Below are 18,721 nucleotides of genomic sequence, written 5' to 3' on the forward strand. Positions count from 1 at the left end.
AACAACTGCTAGTTTTGAGCCTTCTCTCGAGGACTAGACCTTTTACAGCACGAGGGGGCGTACCGATACATCTGATTGACAATCACCATGGCCAATTGACTCACGCACGCTAAATAATCAGTTGTTCGTTCGTAGAAATGGACCTATCACAGGTGAGTGTGGGAGGGCGCTCGCGTTGGGATTCTCGCCATAAAGATGAAACGCTCTTATTGGATGAAGAGACGAAGGGTATTCTATATAATCACAAGGGAAATTCTATAGTTAAAACTGTATTTTTGGTGAGGCAGCTGCGAAGTCCACCTGCTGTGCTATTCCCTTTTTATCTTTGAGCATTATTTAATGTGTATACTAACTAACACAATGGATTGGGTAGGGGACTATTTTCTGCTTGTGTGTCATATAGCCTATAGGCCTACGAGAATAAATGATTTATTATGCATATCACTGAAGCGCATATCTGTGAAGTTATAGGCCTATTTATAACCTTTCTGGTCATCTCAAACTCATTATGACCAAATATAATTTTTGCTGTTAGAGATCTTCTGCTTTGCCAAACATATGGGGCGGGGCCATCGGCTGCATTAGAAGTTTAACATTTTCTTCCATATTTTCAAGGAGAAACAAATATTTTCGATGATTTAGCTTTTTCAAGAAATATATATCGAGATATAGGCTACAAATTAGTATTCATAACAAAAAAACAGTTTTAACAATGTCGTTTCCCAATTGTTTTGGCAGAGAACTTGGAGAAGATATTAGCTATATGCTTGACAATAATGAAGTTGAACCGTTGGTGAAATCAACTTGCAAGTCATTTTAGATGGAGAAATGGGCGGTTGGTTTCAAAGGAATAGTAGACTTCGCCACATATTCTTTTTTACAGTGAACAATAAGTAGTCATTCATTAATAATAATGATTCATACCTTTATTATTGATAATAACACATTAATTATTAGCAGTTGTATTACAAAAACGACAAGATGATTATTATTATTATTACTAGCCTATCATTATTATTATTATCATCGAAAACAACAACAACATGATGCCAATTAGATTTTTGAGTTGTGCAATTCTTGAAAGAAAAAATATGTCTTCATTCAATTGAAGAGGACTTTGGCCTATCAGTTTATTATTTGTTAATATTATTATTTGTTAATATTAAACTATTTGTATGCCATCGGAAATGACCACGTTGTCCTAAATTCAATGTAAATATGCAGAAAAATGTCGACTTTAAACGAAAACAGTGTGTGCTGGAACTTTCAAACCAGTTTGACAAAAAGTCCCCGAACTGTCTGTTCGCGCTGAAGGTGGCTGACTATTCATGAGGAAATAAACGCATTTGTATATTTGAGAACTTTTTCACTCTCACATGGATATGAATGCTATGTGTATAATGTGTTATTTCTTAATGAATATGAACTCATATGGCTACCTCATGAACTTATGAACATTTTATTCATAAATAAGTCAATTAGTCAAATATTTGGTCAATCAATCAAGTCTTTTTTCGTTAATTGCAAGGGCAACTGGTGTAGCCTAGTAACCCACAGACTGCCGCACCGCCCAACAGCCTACAAACTCTGTGATGCATGGTACATGAAAACTAAACCCATTCTCCGAGGACAATAAACTACTTTAGGCTATTCTATATCAGGCTTTTATCATGATCTTTGTTAAAAATATGGATTTTAAAAAGATCTTAACATGTCTAAATTACAGCAATATTTTAACAACTTTGCACGGCAGATATCAAGTCAATGACAACTCTAAAATGGATCAATTTAACTTCAAAGGACATCTACATTCGATCCAAAATCACATTAATTAGAGGTCCTAGCACCGAAGGTACTGGAAACCTTATTGTATAAGTTATATTTCTTAGTCTGAAAAATAACTGATAAACCTAACCTACATTAGCCTGAACAATTTTGTCAAAGACACATCACATTGCAAAGGTTTCAGAGATGAGTATGCTAGATAATTTACAGGCCACTATAAACATACATAGGCATAAGCCTAGCTATTACAATTCCATACTTTCGAGTCACTGAAATCTTTTCAACACTTGGTGTTTTTGTGTCTTGAGACTATCTCACAAGCCCAAAAACATTTCGTAGAAGATCAAATAATGTGCTCAGGATCTGTTAAAAGGCCCAAAAGTGACTTCAAAATGATGCTACATTACCGAGGCATTGGAGGTAAATCCACGACAACAGAGGTAGGCCACTTTACATGACCGACCAGACACACTAAGGCAGCGCGGGGGGAGTCAGCCAGATGTTACGGTCAAGAATCAACTCGGTCCTCCTTCGGGAGTCGGGAGTGCATCTCTGTAGGGCTGTATCTTCTGTTAATGGGAGCCTGTAGACGCTAAATTGACTCGGGTTCATTCTTTCGTATGTGTTTAACATTGGGCCATATAGACTAGCCCTACTAGACAATATTCAAATCAATAAATATTTTAAATATTTTTGCACATGCACATTTTTATTTAGGATATACAATTCTAAAAAGCCGAATAATTCCAGAGCCCCTGAATCATGCGGAACCACTACATCCTGTTTAGACTACCTACTACAGGCCTTGCAACCGACCGCAGGCTAGTGAACTTGATCGACCAAATAACATTGAGGGATCGACCCCATCCACGTTAGAAATGTACAGAACACGAAGAGCCTCGATCTCCTCCGATAGTAAAGTGGAAGACAAAAGGCAACTATTAGGCAAAGTCTTTATATGATCCATCAACTAGGTTGTCGTGGAATGTGAGCCGTTTTCTCGTTTAATTCTCTGAGATCAGAGCCCAGATGTCGGGTCATTATGGACATAAAAGCCAGCATGCGTTCACAGTGGATGTCTGGATGGAAAGTTCCTTCCGCGTGTTTATCAATATTTCACTCTTTGTTGTTGACTCTGGCAAAGGCCCTGCTGCCTGACACTCTGGTGCCTTCAGTTGACGGTGATTTAAAGGGTGCATGTCAATGCGCTGAATGGAAGTTTTAAGTTCCAAATGGCACACAACTCCCAATGCAGTGCACTAAATAGGGTGCCATTTGGGACGCCCCTAGAAGATACTTCCTTTAAATTAATGATTATGAATGCATAACTTTGGGATAAAATATAGGAATTATTCTTACGATTAAATACTTCTAGTTCATGAACTCAAACCAAAACCACATTTTGATACATTTCCCCCGCCTCATTCCAAATAAAGGGAATAAATAGCGCTGAAATATTTATATGAAATAAAACACGCACGAGGAAAATAAGAACTTTTATGTTTAAGACTATTACTCAAATATAAAACTAGCCTACTTTATTAAAGATGCAACAATTGCCATCTTCATAGGATGATATCATTTACCTGTTAACAAGACAGCAGGTGAGGAATCAAGGCTTCTGGTTGACAAGGTCCATCAGCGAAGGGAGCTCCAGGACTGTAGAAATCTCAGAGTGGAGGCCTGGTAATACGAGTCATAGTCGCTATACACTTGTCATAGAGGCAACAGGTGAGAGCTGTATTAAATAACTATGAAGTTTATACAGCATCTGAGATAGGAAGGGAGAGCGAAGTAGAGGCCTGTGTCTACGTCCAAAATGGCACCATATTCCCTACATAGTGCACTGGTCAGCAGTTGTGCACTATTTAAGGAATAGGGTGCCATTCGGAAGGAACCGAGGGGCGAGAGGAAACCCCAGCAGGGGAAAGAGAGGGAGCCGCAGGGGCAAGGCAGACCCCCTTGCCTCCCCGTGGATGTAATCGAGTGAGGTCCAGTCTACCACACTGCTTTCGCAGCCTCCTCTGAGTGGATGTTGTAAATGTGACAGGCAGGCAATCACACTGACTGAGCCCTCAGAAGGTTGGCAACTGACATTTCATCTACACACAGAGAGTGAGACACAGAGAAACACACAGACACATAGGTTGCGGTGGTGTTTTTTCAGCCGATACAGTAACAGCTGTGCTGATATGGAACACTATCCATTCTGAGCCCTTTCGGAGGATATTACAGTTCTGTTCCTCTGCAGCATGCTTGGGACAAATCCCACAGCCCCCTTTAACTAAGGAAGGGGAGGTAAAGAGAATGTGTCTCAAATTGCACACCATTCCCTAAATAGTGCACTACTTTTGACCAAAGCCCTATGGGTCCTGGTCAAAAGTAGTGCACTGTATAGGGAATAGGGTGCCATTTGGGACATCAGGATTGTTTAATGGAGGTGGGTGATGTTTAACGTAAACAAGCTAAGGGTAAAGAGTGGAAGGGGAGTATGTGTTGGGACTAAGTGACAGGTGCAGCAGTGGGTTGAGTTTTGCTAAATAGGTGTTGGTGATATTGATATTCATGTGACTAACAGGACATGTGTGTCTACTGAGGCTACGATTAACCTGCATCTTGACATTACTGAAGTTTATGCCCATGCCAACACAATTATCTAGCTGGCATGTGGTGGCGGTGTGTGTGTGGGTGATGAATATCTACACAAATGTGTAAGACTCATCCCTTTTATGTCAGATAGCACAATGACATCATCTGCACTGATTGGAATGACGCCCCCTGTGGGAAACACTTGGTGTCACTAATGAAACCCCCTCTAAATTTGCTTTAATAAGGATAACAATGACAACACACTTTTGACACAGTATAATGAAATAATTAGACAATCAACTGACTCAAAAGTAAATCAAACAATTTGGTTAAATCATAAGACGTTTATTGTAAGAGAACATTTGTAATGATTTTTGTGTCTTACAAAAATGGTTTACAAGTTAACTTTTCTCTTTTGTTTTGGTGCAGGTGAACCGTGTAGAGTTAAAAGCAGTGTGTTGCAGACAGAAGAACACCCTCCACTGAGATTGCTGAACAGCTAAAACCAAGAGGCATAGGCAATCGTTACAGTCAAGTAACATATAGGCAAGTAATAACTTATCATTGCATTTCAGTGCAGTGGCTAGGTTTCTTTAAAACGTATTTCCTTAATCGATTATTTAACAAAATGGAACAAATATTGACGTAACTCAATGTACTGTTGTCTCATTGATCTTACAAGTCTTCATGTCCATCACAGTTCACTCTTGATTCTTTCTTGACGTCATCTTGTGTTGATACAATGCATGGGTTTCTTTCAAGATTGGGGCCCAATTGCGAATCCATAGGAGCAATTTACACTGTACAATGTTCTTATTAACAACAGTCATATACAACATGGACAGGGACTAGAGGGCAGCCTTCCTTTATAAATACATATATACACACACACTGAAATGATTCCTTACACTCTGAAGTTATTTCAGGAATTCACAATGTGTGGTTTTCATTGATCAACCATTTCAGCCATGTTGCTTCCACCCCGTCCCCTTATCTTGAGGGCATGGAGAGTGCAGTTGGTGAGCACCACAAGTCCACAGACATACAAACACACAGTCCCTAGTACTCCCCTCTCTCAGGGTACAGAGGCAGAGGGAGGAAGACATGGTAAGGTAATACCTCCATTTGTACGAAGGGTGGGTGGAGAAGTAATGGCCAGTGTGTTGGAGGTTGGATGTGGTGGTGGGGTCTAACGGGCTATCCTAGTTCTGCACGGCGAGGGGTAGGGGTGCTGCGGCTAGGCTCGAGGTCTTGGCCACGCCCTCTTTGTCGGTCCGGGACTTCTTACAGGTGAGCGCCAGCAGCAACAACATAGGCAGGTGCCACAGACTGCAGAAGAAGAGCTTGCGGGCGGAGCTGCGGTCTCCCTTCTGGTAGAAGCGGAAGGCCAGATAACTGATGTAGAGGTTGATGGGCAGGGAGACTAGAGGAAAGGTCCAGGTGGTGACGTCCAGCACAGGGCCCAGGGCCGAGAGACCGATCAGACCCAGGCTGTGGCGCAGGGCCACCCTCTTACACATGCCCGGGTGGGTGACGGACATCATACGGTAGCCTCCCCGGGAGTAGTCCTCACGCAGGTTCCAGCTCAAAGCGTTGAAGTGGGGAAACTGCCAGCAGTACAGGAAGCCACCCAGCAGCAGAGCACCTAGAGAGGGGGAGGGAGAAGAGAAGATATTGACAATGACTAGATAGAGAATTCACAAATCTCTTGGTGTTGAATTTCCCAGTCCCTCTCGCAGGGATTTATAGTGATTTGTGTGCAAAAATGCTTGATTTTCCTGCAGCAATTCTGACATTTTGGACAGCAATATGCAATGGTTCTGTCCAATTTATCACAAAAATGCACGGAGGGAAAAAGTTCATTGACATGTGGCTTGATTGAACCATATTACCCTCTTGTTTTGCTGCGGTGATGTGGGTCTGTTTGTATGCGACAAAATTGGGATGATTTGACGTAAAATAGTGCGTTGCATAATATGCAGGAAACTGTCAACTTTGCACATTTGTTTTTTTGCCAACGATGTATCCGGGAGGGACTGATTTCCTTTTTGACTGAATCTACGTCTTTTTTCAATGAACTTATCCTTCCTGGACATTTCACTGCCCTGACCCCTATGACACAGCCTCCGTACACGATACAGGAGATGTTGTGAGGTGAGAGAGTGAATGGGTAACTGAATACGAGAACATGAATGTTGTAGACACTAGTCAGAGAGGAGGAATCCCCCAGTCATTCTGTCTGTTCTGTTCCTCTCAGACCTGTGGTTAAACAGAGAGAAAGAGGCCCATTCATCAGCTCGCCTTGCACATCCTGTGTGTGTGTGGGGGCAACAAACAGCCCGGGGCCACGTGTACGGTGTGGCGTTGTAAACGTTCCACCAGAGAGCAAGAAGCAGCAGAGAGAGAAACAGGAGACCCGCCCCGGCCGCCGAGGCACAAAGACTCACTCGGCAGCGCTGCAGAGGCACCCGAGCGTTACATACAGGGTTTCCTTTTGTTTCACTCCGATGTTCTTGCGTTTTGTAAACACAAAAGAAGCCTAAATCCCATAGGAAAACAGGGCCTTAAGGCACCTCTACTGCAAACCTCTCCGATCTCACCAAACACAGTGATCAAACAGGACTATAGTGCAGCCTGTAGTATTTTATTTTACCTTTATTTTACTAGGCAAGTCAGTTAAGAACAAATTCTTATTTTCAATGACGGCCTAGGAACAGTGGGTTAACTGCCTGTAGCAGCTAACAGGACAGATGATGGTAACTATTGTCACTTTAGACTTTCTTCTGTTCTATTATTTTATTACTTTATTTTTTGAACGTTTAAATGACCCCCAATTGACCTGGTTAAAATGCCAATGTCCAAGTCATACTTATAGCCGAAACTGAGGGGGTCCTTCTGACATAAAGGGCATGAATGTCATTGTATAGCATGAGAGCAGTCATTGAATCAAGAGGGCCACCAAGGGAAGAGAAAACCCCCAGCGGAAGTTCAATGGGAATAAAACACATTCACTCCCACGTGAAAAGCCCCATAGATTCATGATTAACATTTTGTTGAGAGCAAGTCCCAAGATCTTGGCTTGGTGAGTGTAAACTAGTGTGTGTACCCTACGGAGAGACCCCGGTGACAAGCTGCAACACAGTTCACAGTTGCCATAACAGAACACTTAACATGTCTGCCAAACAATCTGGAGAGGAGAGAGGAGACCCCCCTCTGCTCTGCCTTCCTCATCCACTAGAGAAGTGCACACACACAGCTAGCCGAACATAAACACACACAATACTGTGTGTGTGTTAGCAACGTGGGACTCTGGGTTATGGAGTATGTAAATAAAAGGCTGGTCGTAATGGGGGGGGGGGGGGGGGGGGGGTCAGGCCTGGTCACAGAGGTCCTCGTCAACCCAGTGAAATACATACAAACTCCGTTGTGTTGAATGTCAGTTGTGAAAGAGGCCTCACGGAGTCAAGCAGAGACTAATTGTGTTGGAATGACAAGACAAACTGTAGAAATAGAATTGAACCTATAGAATAGCTGCAGTTCGGTGGAGACATGGATATACAACATGCAGACATTCCCTCTAGTCTACACTACAGCCTAGCTCCTAAGTCTCCTGGGAGTGACCACACAGTAGGTTCATTTAGGCTGTGATAAACCGTGGATTTCCCACTAGCTGGATATCTAGTTTGGAAAATAATAAATCGCTCTGAAGTGTCAGATTTGAACCACTTTATCAGAGTTTAACATATGTAACTGTAGGAACGAACACCAATGTATTATCATGAGTCTACACCGAGTCTAATATGGACATATGAACTTTAACACACCACAGCTGCTCTTTGACCCAATGTTGGAAGAACAAGTATGGTGTATCCTTTTCTCTCCTCAATGCCCCATTTACCAACCTATTCAGTTTGAACAGCTCGTCATACACCGGCTGCTTCCTCGTGAAACATAAGATGGGGTGTATCATTACTGTGTGTGTGTGAGGGAGACCCATAGGACCAAGTATCGTGACTGTGTGTGTGGGAGAGGACACTAGGACCCAGCAGAGAGAGGCGTACAGTGAGTGCGTGTCCTTCAGTTCAGTACCTGGGTCCAGAGCACCTGTAGCGGCCGTCCAGCCCATGATGGGGGGAATGGCCCCCACCACCGCCCCCACCCAGGTGTTGATGATGCTGAGCCTCTTCAGGGGTGTGTAACAGCAGGTGTAGAGGAAGATGTTGAGGGCCCCCAAGGCCCCTGTTAGAGGGTTTACAGCCAGGGTCAACAAAGTGATACCAGGGACACCACAGACTAGGGCAAAGCCCACCGCATGGAGAGGACTGTGCGACGGAGGAAGAAAGGGACGGAAGGAGAGGGAGAGAGGATAAGGAGGGAGATAGAGACATCTCTTAATACAACTTCCCCACACTATTTCACCAACAACAAATTCAGCATACAATAGAGAGCTAAGCTTCCTTCAAAATACTGAACACCTGGCTTAAAGACACAGAATACTGAACACCTGGCTTAAAGACACAGAATACTGAACACCTTGCTTAAAGACAGAATACTGAACACCTTGCTTAAAGACACAGAATACTGAACACCTTGCTTAAAGACACAGAATACTGAACACCTTGCTTAAAGACACATAATACTGAACACCTTGCTTAAAGACACAGAATACTGAACACCTTGCTTAAAGACACAGAATACTGAACACCTGGCTTAAAGACACAGAATACTGAACACCTTGCTTAAAGACACAGAATACTGAACACCTTGCTTAAAGACACAGAATACTGAACACCTTGCTTAAAGACACAGAATACTGAACACCTTGCTTAAAGACACAGAATACTGAACACCTTGCTTAAAGACACAGAATACTGAACACCTTGCTTAAAGACACAGAATACTGAACACCTGGCTTAAAGACACAGAAAGACAGAATAGAACAACAATTGTTATCATGCTCTGATTGAGATATGTGGACTTGTGGAGATTATAGGAGAAGATGACAATAGTCCCATGTAAAGACACACACACAGCGAGTGCCACACGGCCGGGCCACACACTCGGAGACAGTTAGTGGCGGTCCGGCACTCAGTCTGAAAACATGGGCTTAGAGGAGAGCTCATGTGATCAGCGTTTGTCAGGGATAAAAGTGGCCCTGCAAGACAATGAGCATGTGGCTACGAGGCTGTACGCATTACGCACGCCCAGAGATCAAACCATCCTCAGCCCTAACCACAGAGGCTCCCGCTTTTAACCGGATGAAGACCTCCTCCTCCTCCCGCTGTCTTTTATTGAAAGCAGCTAGCTAGCGACTGACTCCAGGGCTGGTTCAAGTAAATATGCTGTAAATTAGAGGGAGGAGATTTGGAGATTAAAATCTTGAACAAACGCAGCAGGCCTTCTGAAGCGAAAACGGGCTTTTATTTTGGGAGATGGGGTATTAATGTGATTAGTGTGTTATGTCTGTTTTATGTGGCAGTGGTGTGTGTAAGTGTGTGTGTGTGTGCGCGCGCGCGCTGAGTTTGGGTAATCTCTGTGGGGGTCGAATTGAGGACTGCGTCTCCCGGCCTGTGGGGAGGGGGTTGTCTGACCTTCGTTTACAGTTGGACACTGTCCCAGTCATAACGCTGTCAGCCGGCGTGGGGGGGTAGTCAGCACTTAGCCCATGTAGCTGGCTGGTTGGCTATAAGAGGGAACTTACCTTCCACAACTGGGGGCTAAGACAAGTTCTTCACCCAGGTTTACAAGTTCTTCACCCAGGTCTAAAACAGGGGTACTAAACTAATTTCATGGAGGGCTTAGTGTCTAGGAGGTTTTTGGTTTTCCTTTCAATTAAAACCTAAAACAACAACCAGGTGAGGGAAGTTCTTTACTAATTAGTGACCTTAACTCATCAATCAAGTACAAGGGAGGAGTGAAAACCCACAGACACTCGGCCCTCCGTGGAATGAGTTTGACACGTGCTCTAAAAGTTCTTTAAGCTCGAGTGAGAGAATGAGGACTTAGACAAGAGCATACGTTGGAGGGTTGAAGGGGTGTCTTGAGTGTGATGAGAGGGTGGTTGGTGGCAGGCTGGCAAGAAGAAAGTGTCTGGAAGAGAGTGTCATGGCTTCTCCATTTAGATCAATGAGGGCTACATAAAGGAATGGCTCAGTGTTCAATTGAAATAAGATCCACACAAGAGTGTGATGTGCTAGAGGAGACGGTGGTGAGCCGAGTCCTCTCTCTCTCTCTCTCATCCATCTTACTGAAGGTCCAAAATCGCCACATGCTGCAACCTCAACGTCTTCAACCTCACACCACAATAGAGAATGAGTTCATCTCATTGAGATTTCAACAAGAGATTAGAGGGAGAGCTCTGCAAAGTTGTCCAAACAGATTATCAAAAAGACATCCACCAGTATGCTCTGCTATACATCTAGCTGTCTAGGGACGGTCTTCTAGAAGACCCAGATTAAACTAGACTAAAAATCACTTTCAATCAACTTTTCTTCATTGGACATACTTTGTGATCTAGGCTTGAGCTGGGTCCAGGGAGCCTCATGGAGAGGGTGGAGCGAGGATGGAGCGAGAGAGAGAGAGGATAGATAGAGAGGATGGAGAGAGAGAGAGAGAGAGGATGGAGGGTGAGAATGTGAGATACTGAGGGCTTGCTTGACAGGGACTGTAAGTGTTGTCTGTGTCACAAATGGCACCTCATTCCCTATATAGTGCACTACGTAGGCTATGGTCATATTCCCTACGTAGGAAATGGGGTGCCATTTGGGATGCTGCCGTAGCCATCCAGCTGGTCCACATCGGGCCACAGGTTGTGTGTGTGTCACACACAGTCCTCAGTCACGTCAACACCAGGATGTACGGACAAAGCCAGGCAGCGGCAGCACCCTGGGTCTGTTTGGAGAACAGTTTACATCCTAAATCTCCAACTCAACAAGAGGAGTGTCCCTTTAAACAACACATCACATGAGGATTCCACTGTGGACAGGAGGAGATGGGGCCAGGTCAGGGTTCAACACCAGCACTTCAGCATCTCACAGTTGTTATGGTAGGAGTCTTCTCATTTACCCTGGAGTTCCCTATGCCAGGGATCATCAACTAGATTCAGCCCCGGGACCTTTTTTTCTTTAATGGATGGTCATGGGGCCGGAACATAATTAGAAATCATTTTATACTACAGATTGACTGCAAGAAGCCTAAACATATATATTTGACTAAAGCATAGTCATTTCAAAACTTGCTTCGATTTGTATACGATCACATATCTCTATTATGAGTGGGAATATTTCAAAACAGATTTCCAAAATTAAAATCAACTGGAGCTGATTTGCTGGTGTTTTTACAGTCTTATGTCCAACAAAGAAAAAATAGTTGTATTTATTTTGCTGGCTAGAGCGAGTGAGAAAGAGAGAAGAGAGAGGAGAGAGAAAGAGAGGAGAGAGAAAGAAAGAAAGAGCAGGTACAGGTAGCCTACACCCTCCTCCCAGCCTGCCAATAAATAGTATCAAGTTACACCTGGCAGGTGTGGAAGGGGAGGACTGGTTGGTGCTGCAGGCATACTATTTCTGATCTGATATTGGCAGCAACCTTCCTGGCTCCTGGCTGTACTCTGCAACTCTGTATAGACAGCCTGTAGCCTGTCCCAGGCTTGGCACCATAACTAATTGGGAAAAGAGTGTAAATGGATCTGTGATATGGGTGGTGTTGCTGTGCTCTGCAGCACTATTGTCTAATTGAAGGTGTGCTCCCTACCTCCCCTCGTTATCACGAGACATGCAATAACACAGAGCTGTTATTACGCCAAGTGGCAGGATCCAGTTTCTCCACTGGTAATACACTTCACTAGATCAGATAACCTACTCAATATGGAGACGGCATGATAAGGGACGTGGCAATGTATTTGGTGATGGTAGCATGTATCAAAGTCAAGGGATTTTATCCGTGTGAAATAAAAGGTTGAATGATTGTGAAAAATATATTTTATGCAAAATTGTTGTGAGACAGAAACAGAAGTAGACACAAAAACAGAGGCAATCTCCCAAATAGCACCCTATTCCATATGTAGTGCGCTACCTTTTGACAATGGCCCATTGAACTCTGGCCAAAAGAAGGACACTATATAGGGAATAGGGTGCCATTTGGGATAGAGATAACAATTGTAAGTTTACCTTATCTGTCCCCTGACCAGGGGCCGGTTTTTTGTGCGGTTCATGTTGGAGTCAAATGGCACCTCAAAGTACTGTGGAGAGAGAAAGAGAACAGAGTATGGGTTAATGGAGGAGTCAAGGAAGGAAGGAAGGAAGGAAGGAAGGAAGGAAGGAAAGGAAGGACAAACATACAGTTCATATTCAGAGGCCTTTCAAGTTCTTCTTTGTAACCATTCATCCTGTCAACCCACCATTCCCTAAACTGCCTGGCTATGTCACCCATCACCACATACACCTGGTCAGTGGCACTTTCATAACCCTATCTCTCTGGCATAGTTTTGGTCTTAACCAAAATCATCTTCTATGGGAGCATGAGAGGCTTTGCTACAAAACTTTTAGGGAAAAGCTTTTCTGATATTTTTCATGACCAAAATGAGGCTAAATTGTGGTAAACATACAGGGGAAGATACACAGCAATGTATTCGTTGGACATCTGCAGTGAAAGAACGTGAGGGAAGCAGCTCAAAACAAATCTCTGAGCAGAACAGCGGCCCTTCACGTCGCAGAACGGGGACTGAGGTGGGATGTGTTTAGGAGGAGGTTGCTGGGGTCTAGGGTACATAGGGGGAGGATTATGTGAAAAACAACATTTTTCTGTTTTATGATCTACTCTGCTTCAAAGTGGCCCCAAGAGATCAGCTATGTGTGACTAAAACGCAAACACATGGGGCGCTTAAATGCAGGAACCAGCTAGTATGTGTACGTGTGTACATGTGTGTAGGCCTATGTGTGTGTGTGTACATAAATCTGAGCCAGCACCCTAATGATGAAAACAGACAGAGCACTCAGACCAGAGTCCAGACAACCAGAGAATATTAAGATCCATTACTTCTGAAATATGGCTGGAATAAAATAAATAAACAGATAATACACTTCTCTCCTCCATCTCCCCTTCCTTAATTTACGGTCCTTTTGACATAGAAAAGCCTCTATATTTAAAAACACCCGTGGTGGGTAATACGTTTCATATAGAGTACATTTATATTTCGCTAGAGGCCTTCGGAGAGTTGGGTCATACCACTTTAGTTGCAAAGGACTTCTTTGCATTATCTATGACAGGGAAGTCTGTCAGCTTGGCCTGTCGGTGTGTCCCCTCTGGAGACCTAAAGGAATGGATCGTCTTGACCTGATATGCTGCTTTCTCAGGAAAGGAAAACCTTTTTGGATAGATGAGAGGTTGCATAGCAACTTGCAGGATTCACCCGTGTTCTGTGTCTGCCTAGGAAATGCGTTATAAAAGGGGAAGGCACACTGAATTGTTCCTCAAAAGAATCACTAGTACTACAGATATGGCTAAAACATTCCTGACTACTTCCTGACCAGTCTAGCAGGTAGGTGTAACGAGGCCCTCAACAAAACTTGTAGCGTACGCATAGCAGTGTTCTAGCATACTGGACTGTTGGCATTCATACTGTTTGAATTCTCCGTGCAGCTTAAGCAATTTCTCTAACTGTTAACACATTCAAATAAATAGAGGACGTGTACCGGAACCGCGTTGGCTGGGAATTATGGCGAGGTGCACGGTCAGACTTCGTATCCTCAGCCCCCGCGGATGGTGTTCTCAGAGCCGCGTAGCTATGTCACAATGGGACGCTGGACTATCACGTCTCAGTGAATGTGGACTACGATATACGCTTGAAACAGGTGGGCAACTGGTCAGGCCTAGGCTTCATACAGAGTGTGGGGTTGATAATTGATGCATTTCATTTTGTTTCAGTGGCAGGTTGTGTAACATAAGCTCACAGCCACCCAAAGGGATAAAGTTAGTGGTGGGATAAGCTAAGCTCCATATAAAGTCAGTCTTCCCCTTTGAGCTGAAGTCTGCTGTGCTGGGGCTGATGACGGGCTGGCCTGGGTTGGGAACAGCTGTGGCTGCGGCTATGGGACCCAGGACTCAGGCTGAGGTGTTAATTCTATTTCCTGGGTCAGGAAACGCGTCAGGGGGTCAGGGGCCGCGAGAGAGAGGGAGAAGAGAGGTCTGTACTGCAGTTGGAGCGGCAGCCAGGGCGAGAGCAGAACTGTCCCTCGTGCAGACCGAGAGCTCACATGCAGTACTGTCCCTCGTGCAGACCGAGAGCTCACATGCACTACTGTCCCTCGTGCAGACCGGGAGCTCACATGCAGTACTGTCCCTCGTGCAGACCGAGAGCTCACATGCAGTACTGTCCCTCGTGCAGACCGAGAGCTCACATGCAGTACCGTCCCTCGTGCAGACCGAGAGCTCACATGCAGTACCGTCCCTCGTGCAGACCGAGAGCTCACATGCAGTACTGTCCCTCGTGCAGACCGAGAGCTCACATGCAGTACTGTCCCTCGTGCAGACCGAGAGCTCACATGCAGTACTGTCCCTCGTGCAGACCGAGAGCTCACATGCAGTACTGTCCCTCGTGCAGACCGAGAGCTCACATGCAGTACTGTCCCTCGTGCAGACCGAGAGCTCACATGCAGTACTGTCCCTCGTGCAGACCGAGAGCTCACACGCAGTACTGTCCCTCGTGCAGACCGAGAGCTCACATGCAGGACTGTCCCTCGTGCAGACCGAGAGCTCACATGCAGTACTGTCCCTCGTGCAGACCGAGAGCTCACACGCAGTACTGTCCCTCGTGCAGACCGAGAGCTCACATGCAGGACTGTCCCTCGTGCAGACCGAGAGCTCACATGCAGGACTGTTCCTTGGTCACATAAAATCACAATCGTTGCAGTTTCCAATAACGACGTCATTCTGACCTGCACATAAAACTCTGACACCCACATAACTGTACCTCTGCTTTGCTCCCCCTTCCCTACAGGCCTGTGTGCAAAAATACCAGGAGTGCAGAAGAGGAGTGTATCCCGGAATACAGCCCTAGTGTTTGGAGCAGGGTTTGGGTCAATTCAGATGTTTTTTTTTATTCACTCCCATTCAAGTCATTAATTGAAATTCAAAATTGGCCACAATCCCACAGGATGTAGAATTGTAATTTGTGTTTGAGTGACAGGAAGTATAATTTAATTCCACTCAGTCATAGAACATGAGTTTCTATGACTTCCAGTCACCAAAGAATAAATCACTTAGAGCCCGACCGATAAAAATCGGTTGATCTTTTCACAGACACACTTGTATCGGCCTTTATTCCACAGATAAAGCGCCTATATTATATACATAGAATAAACAAATGATGGTCAATTTTTGACATTTTCAATGGTAGCCTGAAGAGGGCACTCTACGAGCTGTTCATTGAACATCATTCAGCCCAAGGTCACAACGTGAGAGAGCGTAGGCATGGTGATTTGATGGTGAGTAGCTTGCCACAGCCAACATATTAGAATAAGTAAATAATTAAAAGTACACATCACCAAGCAAGCAGCCCTGTCCTCATCACATTCTCACTTGGTTAACATAAGCTGGCTAGCTAGCCGGCAAGTAGGTTAATTTAGCTAGTTAGCAATCTGTGCTACTTATGTGCCAAAACTGGACAGGCGCCAAAGTGAAAACTGTGGGGCTTATTTTGTTTTCCGAAATATGAAATAATCAAAAAGCAAGACAGTGTTGGCACAGATCTATCCTTCAGGCAATGCGCACTAGCTAAATCAGAATGTGTGACAAACCAGTGCGGCAAGCATTTGCCTGCATAAATGTTCTGCCATCAACGCATTCCATTTGCAATTGAAATGTATAGCCAATACCTTTTGTATTGAATAACAGTGTAAAATAGATATGGTTTCTGTAAGACAAAATTGTCGTAATGACCAGCTAGCTTTTGCTTGTTATAACCAAAGATTATGGATAGACTGACAAGATATTTGTCTCTCTGCCCTAACAATGGGTGTCGCTGTCCACAAAGTGGTACAGTGGGCGGGCTAGCTCCCACCTATTCTTTCTTTGGATTGGTGGATACATCTCATTATTGTTACCATTTTTTGAATATTTGACGAGGGTTGTTGACGTCAAACGCCTGTATTCAATGGAGAGAGATGGTATGCTACTAGCCTCATGCCAATAATAAGCATAGCCATCGAGACAACAATATCATTTTTTTGCCGGGATGTCACGTACACTAGTTATATCAGTACACTCGTAACAACTTAAGCGTAACAAAACTTCTATTTGATCAAATCAACCATACGTAGCAAATAAGCTTTCATTTTTTTGACCAAATTCAACACTCATTGACCGCCATACAAAAACTCCTTTCGTGGTGGGTGAAACAAAAAAACGCCACCTGCTGAGGGAGACAGATTTTCCGCTGAGTTGAATGGTTGCCATAAAGTGTTTGTTTACATGACCTTTGTTGTAAACACTGTAGTAAATCTACTCAAGACAAATGCTGATACTGACATCTAGTGGTGACATGATGAAAAACATGTTAGTGCATTTCAATACTTATTTGTGAACTTGTTAAATTCCTTCAACCAGCCACCCCTTGTGGTGGTTTAGTACAAACACTTCTACATACTGCTTATCCACTGCCAAAGACAGGTACAACTTAAATATGTGTCCAAGGCAAAGTAAACAAGTTTTGTATTTACTGTCGTATTTATAGAGGATATACACTGAACAAAAATGTAAACGCAACACGTAAAGTGTTGGTCCCATGTTTCATGAGCTGAAAGATTCCATATATTTTCCATATTCACAAAAAGCTTATTTCTCTCAAATTCTGCATTTCTCCTTTGACAAGATAAGCCATCCATCCACGTTACAGGTGTGGCATATCAAGAAGCTTGGTCATTACAAAGGTGCACCTTGTACTGAGGACAATAAAAGGCCACTAAAATGTGCAGTTTTGTCAAAAAACACAATGCCACAGATGTCTCAGGTTTTGAGGGAGCGTGCAATTGGCATGCTGAATGCAGGAAGGTCCACCAGAGCTGTTGCCAGATAATTTTATGTTTATTTCTCTACAATAAGCCGCCTCCAACGTTGTTTTAGATATTTTAGCAGTACGTCCAATCGGCCTCAGAAATGCAAACGACGTGTACCCACACCAGCCCAGGACCTCTACATAAACTCAGCAAAAAAATACACGTTATTTTCAGGACCCTGTCTTTCAAAGAAAATTCATAAAACTCCACATAACTTTAACCTCTTTACAATGAGGATCTGTAAACACAGTTTCCATGACACTGATAGCTTACAGATGGTAGGCAATTAAGGTCACAGTTATGAAAACTTAGGACACTAAAGAGGCCTTTCTACTGACTCTGAAAAACACCAAAAGAAAGATGCCCAGGGTACCTGCCCATCTGCGTGAACGTGCCTTAGGCATGCTGCAAGGAGGCAAGAGGACTGCAGATGTGGCCAGGGAAAAAATTGCAATGTCTGTACTGTGAGACGCCCAAGACAGCGCTACAGGGAGACAGGACGGATAGCTGATCGTCCTCACAGCAGCAGATCACGTGTAACACCTGCACAGGATCGGTACATCCGCACATCATAACTGGGGGACAGGTACAGGATGGCAACAACAACTGCCCGAGTTACACCAGGAATGCACCAGGTCCAACACCAGACATCACCGGCAACAACTTTGCCTATGGGCACAAACCCACCGTCGCTGGACCAGACAGGACTTCATGAAAAGGGTTTCTGTGGCTGAGCAGCCACACAAAAGCCTAAGATCATCATATGCAATGCCAAGCGTCAGCTGGAGTGGTGTAAAGCTCGCCGCCATTGGACTGGAGCAGTGGAAAGGCGTGGTCTGGAATGATGAATCATGCTTCACCATCTGGCAGTCTGATGGACGAATCTGAGTTTGGCGCATAGCAGGAGAATGCTACCTGCCCAAATGCAGTGCCAACTGTAACGTTTGGTGGAGGTGGAATAATCGCCTGGGGCTGTTTTTCCATGGCTAAGGCTAGACCTCTTCGTTCCAGTGAAGGGACATCTTAACGCTACAGCATACAATGACATTTTAGATGATTCTGTGCTTTTTCATCTTTGTGATAACAGTTTGGGGAAGACCCTTTTCTGTTTCAGCATGACAATGTCCTGTGCACACAGCGAGGTCCATACAGAAATGGTTTGTCGAGATTGGTGTGGAAGAACTTGACTGGCCTGCACAGAGCCCTGACCTCAACCCCATCAAACATCTTTGGGATTAATTGGAACGCCGACTGCGAGCCTGGCCTCATCTCCCAACATCAGTGCCAGACCTCACTAA

The 18,721-nt window shown here is 44.3% G+C and overlaps 1 protein-coding gene across 1 annotated transcript in view; it reads right to left on the bottom strand.

Moving 5' to 3' along the window:
- Positions 1–4,698: 4,698 nt before the first annotated feature.
- Positions 4,699–18,721, bottom strand: part of LOC115144281 (protoheme IX farnesyltransferase, mitochondrial) — a 77,791-nt gene continuing 63,768 nt past the window's right edge. Inside the window, exons 5-7 of the mRNA XM_029685185.2 lie at positions 12,540–12,610; positions 8,464–8,696; positions 4,699–6,019 (exon numbers count right to left, since the gene is read on the bottom strand). Of these exons, the coding sequence (XP_029541045.1) occupies positions 5,577–6,019; positions 8,464–8,696; positions 12,540–12,610 (747 nt within the window). The 3' untranslated portion in view covers positions 4,699–5,576. The remainder of the gene's footprint in view (positions 6,020–8,463; positions 8,697–12,539; positions 12,611–18,721) is intronic.

The sequence above is a fragment of the Oncorhynchus nerka genome, linkage group LG16 (genome assembly GCF_034236695.1).
Source record: "Oncorhynchus nerka isolate Pitt River linkage group LG16, Oner_Uvic_2.0, whole genome shotgun sequence".
Classification (NCBI taxonomy): Eukaryota; Metazoa; Chordata; class Actinopteri; order Salmoniformes; family Salmonidae; genus Oncorhynchus; species Oncorhynchus nerka.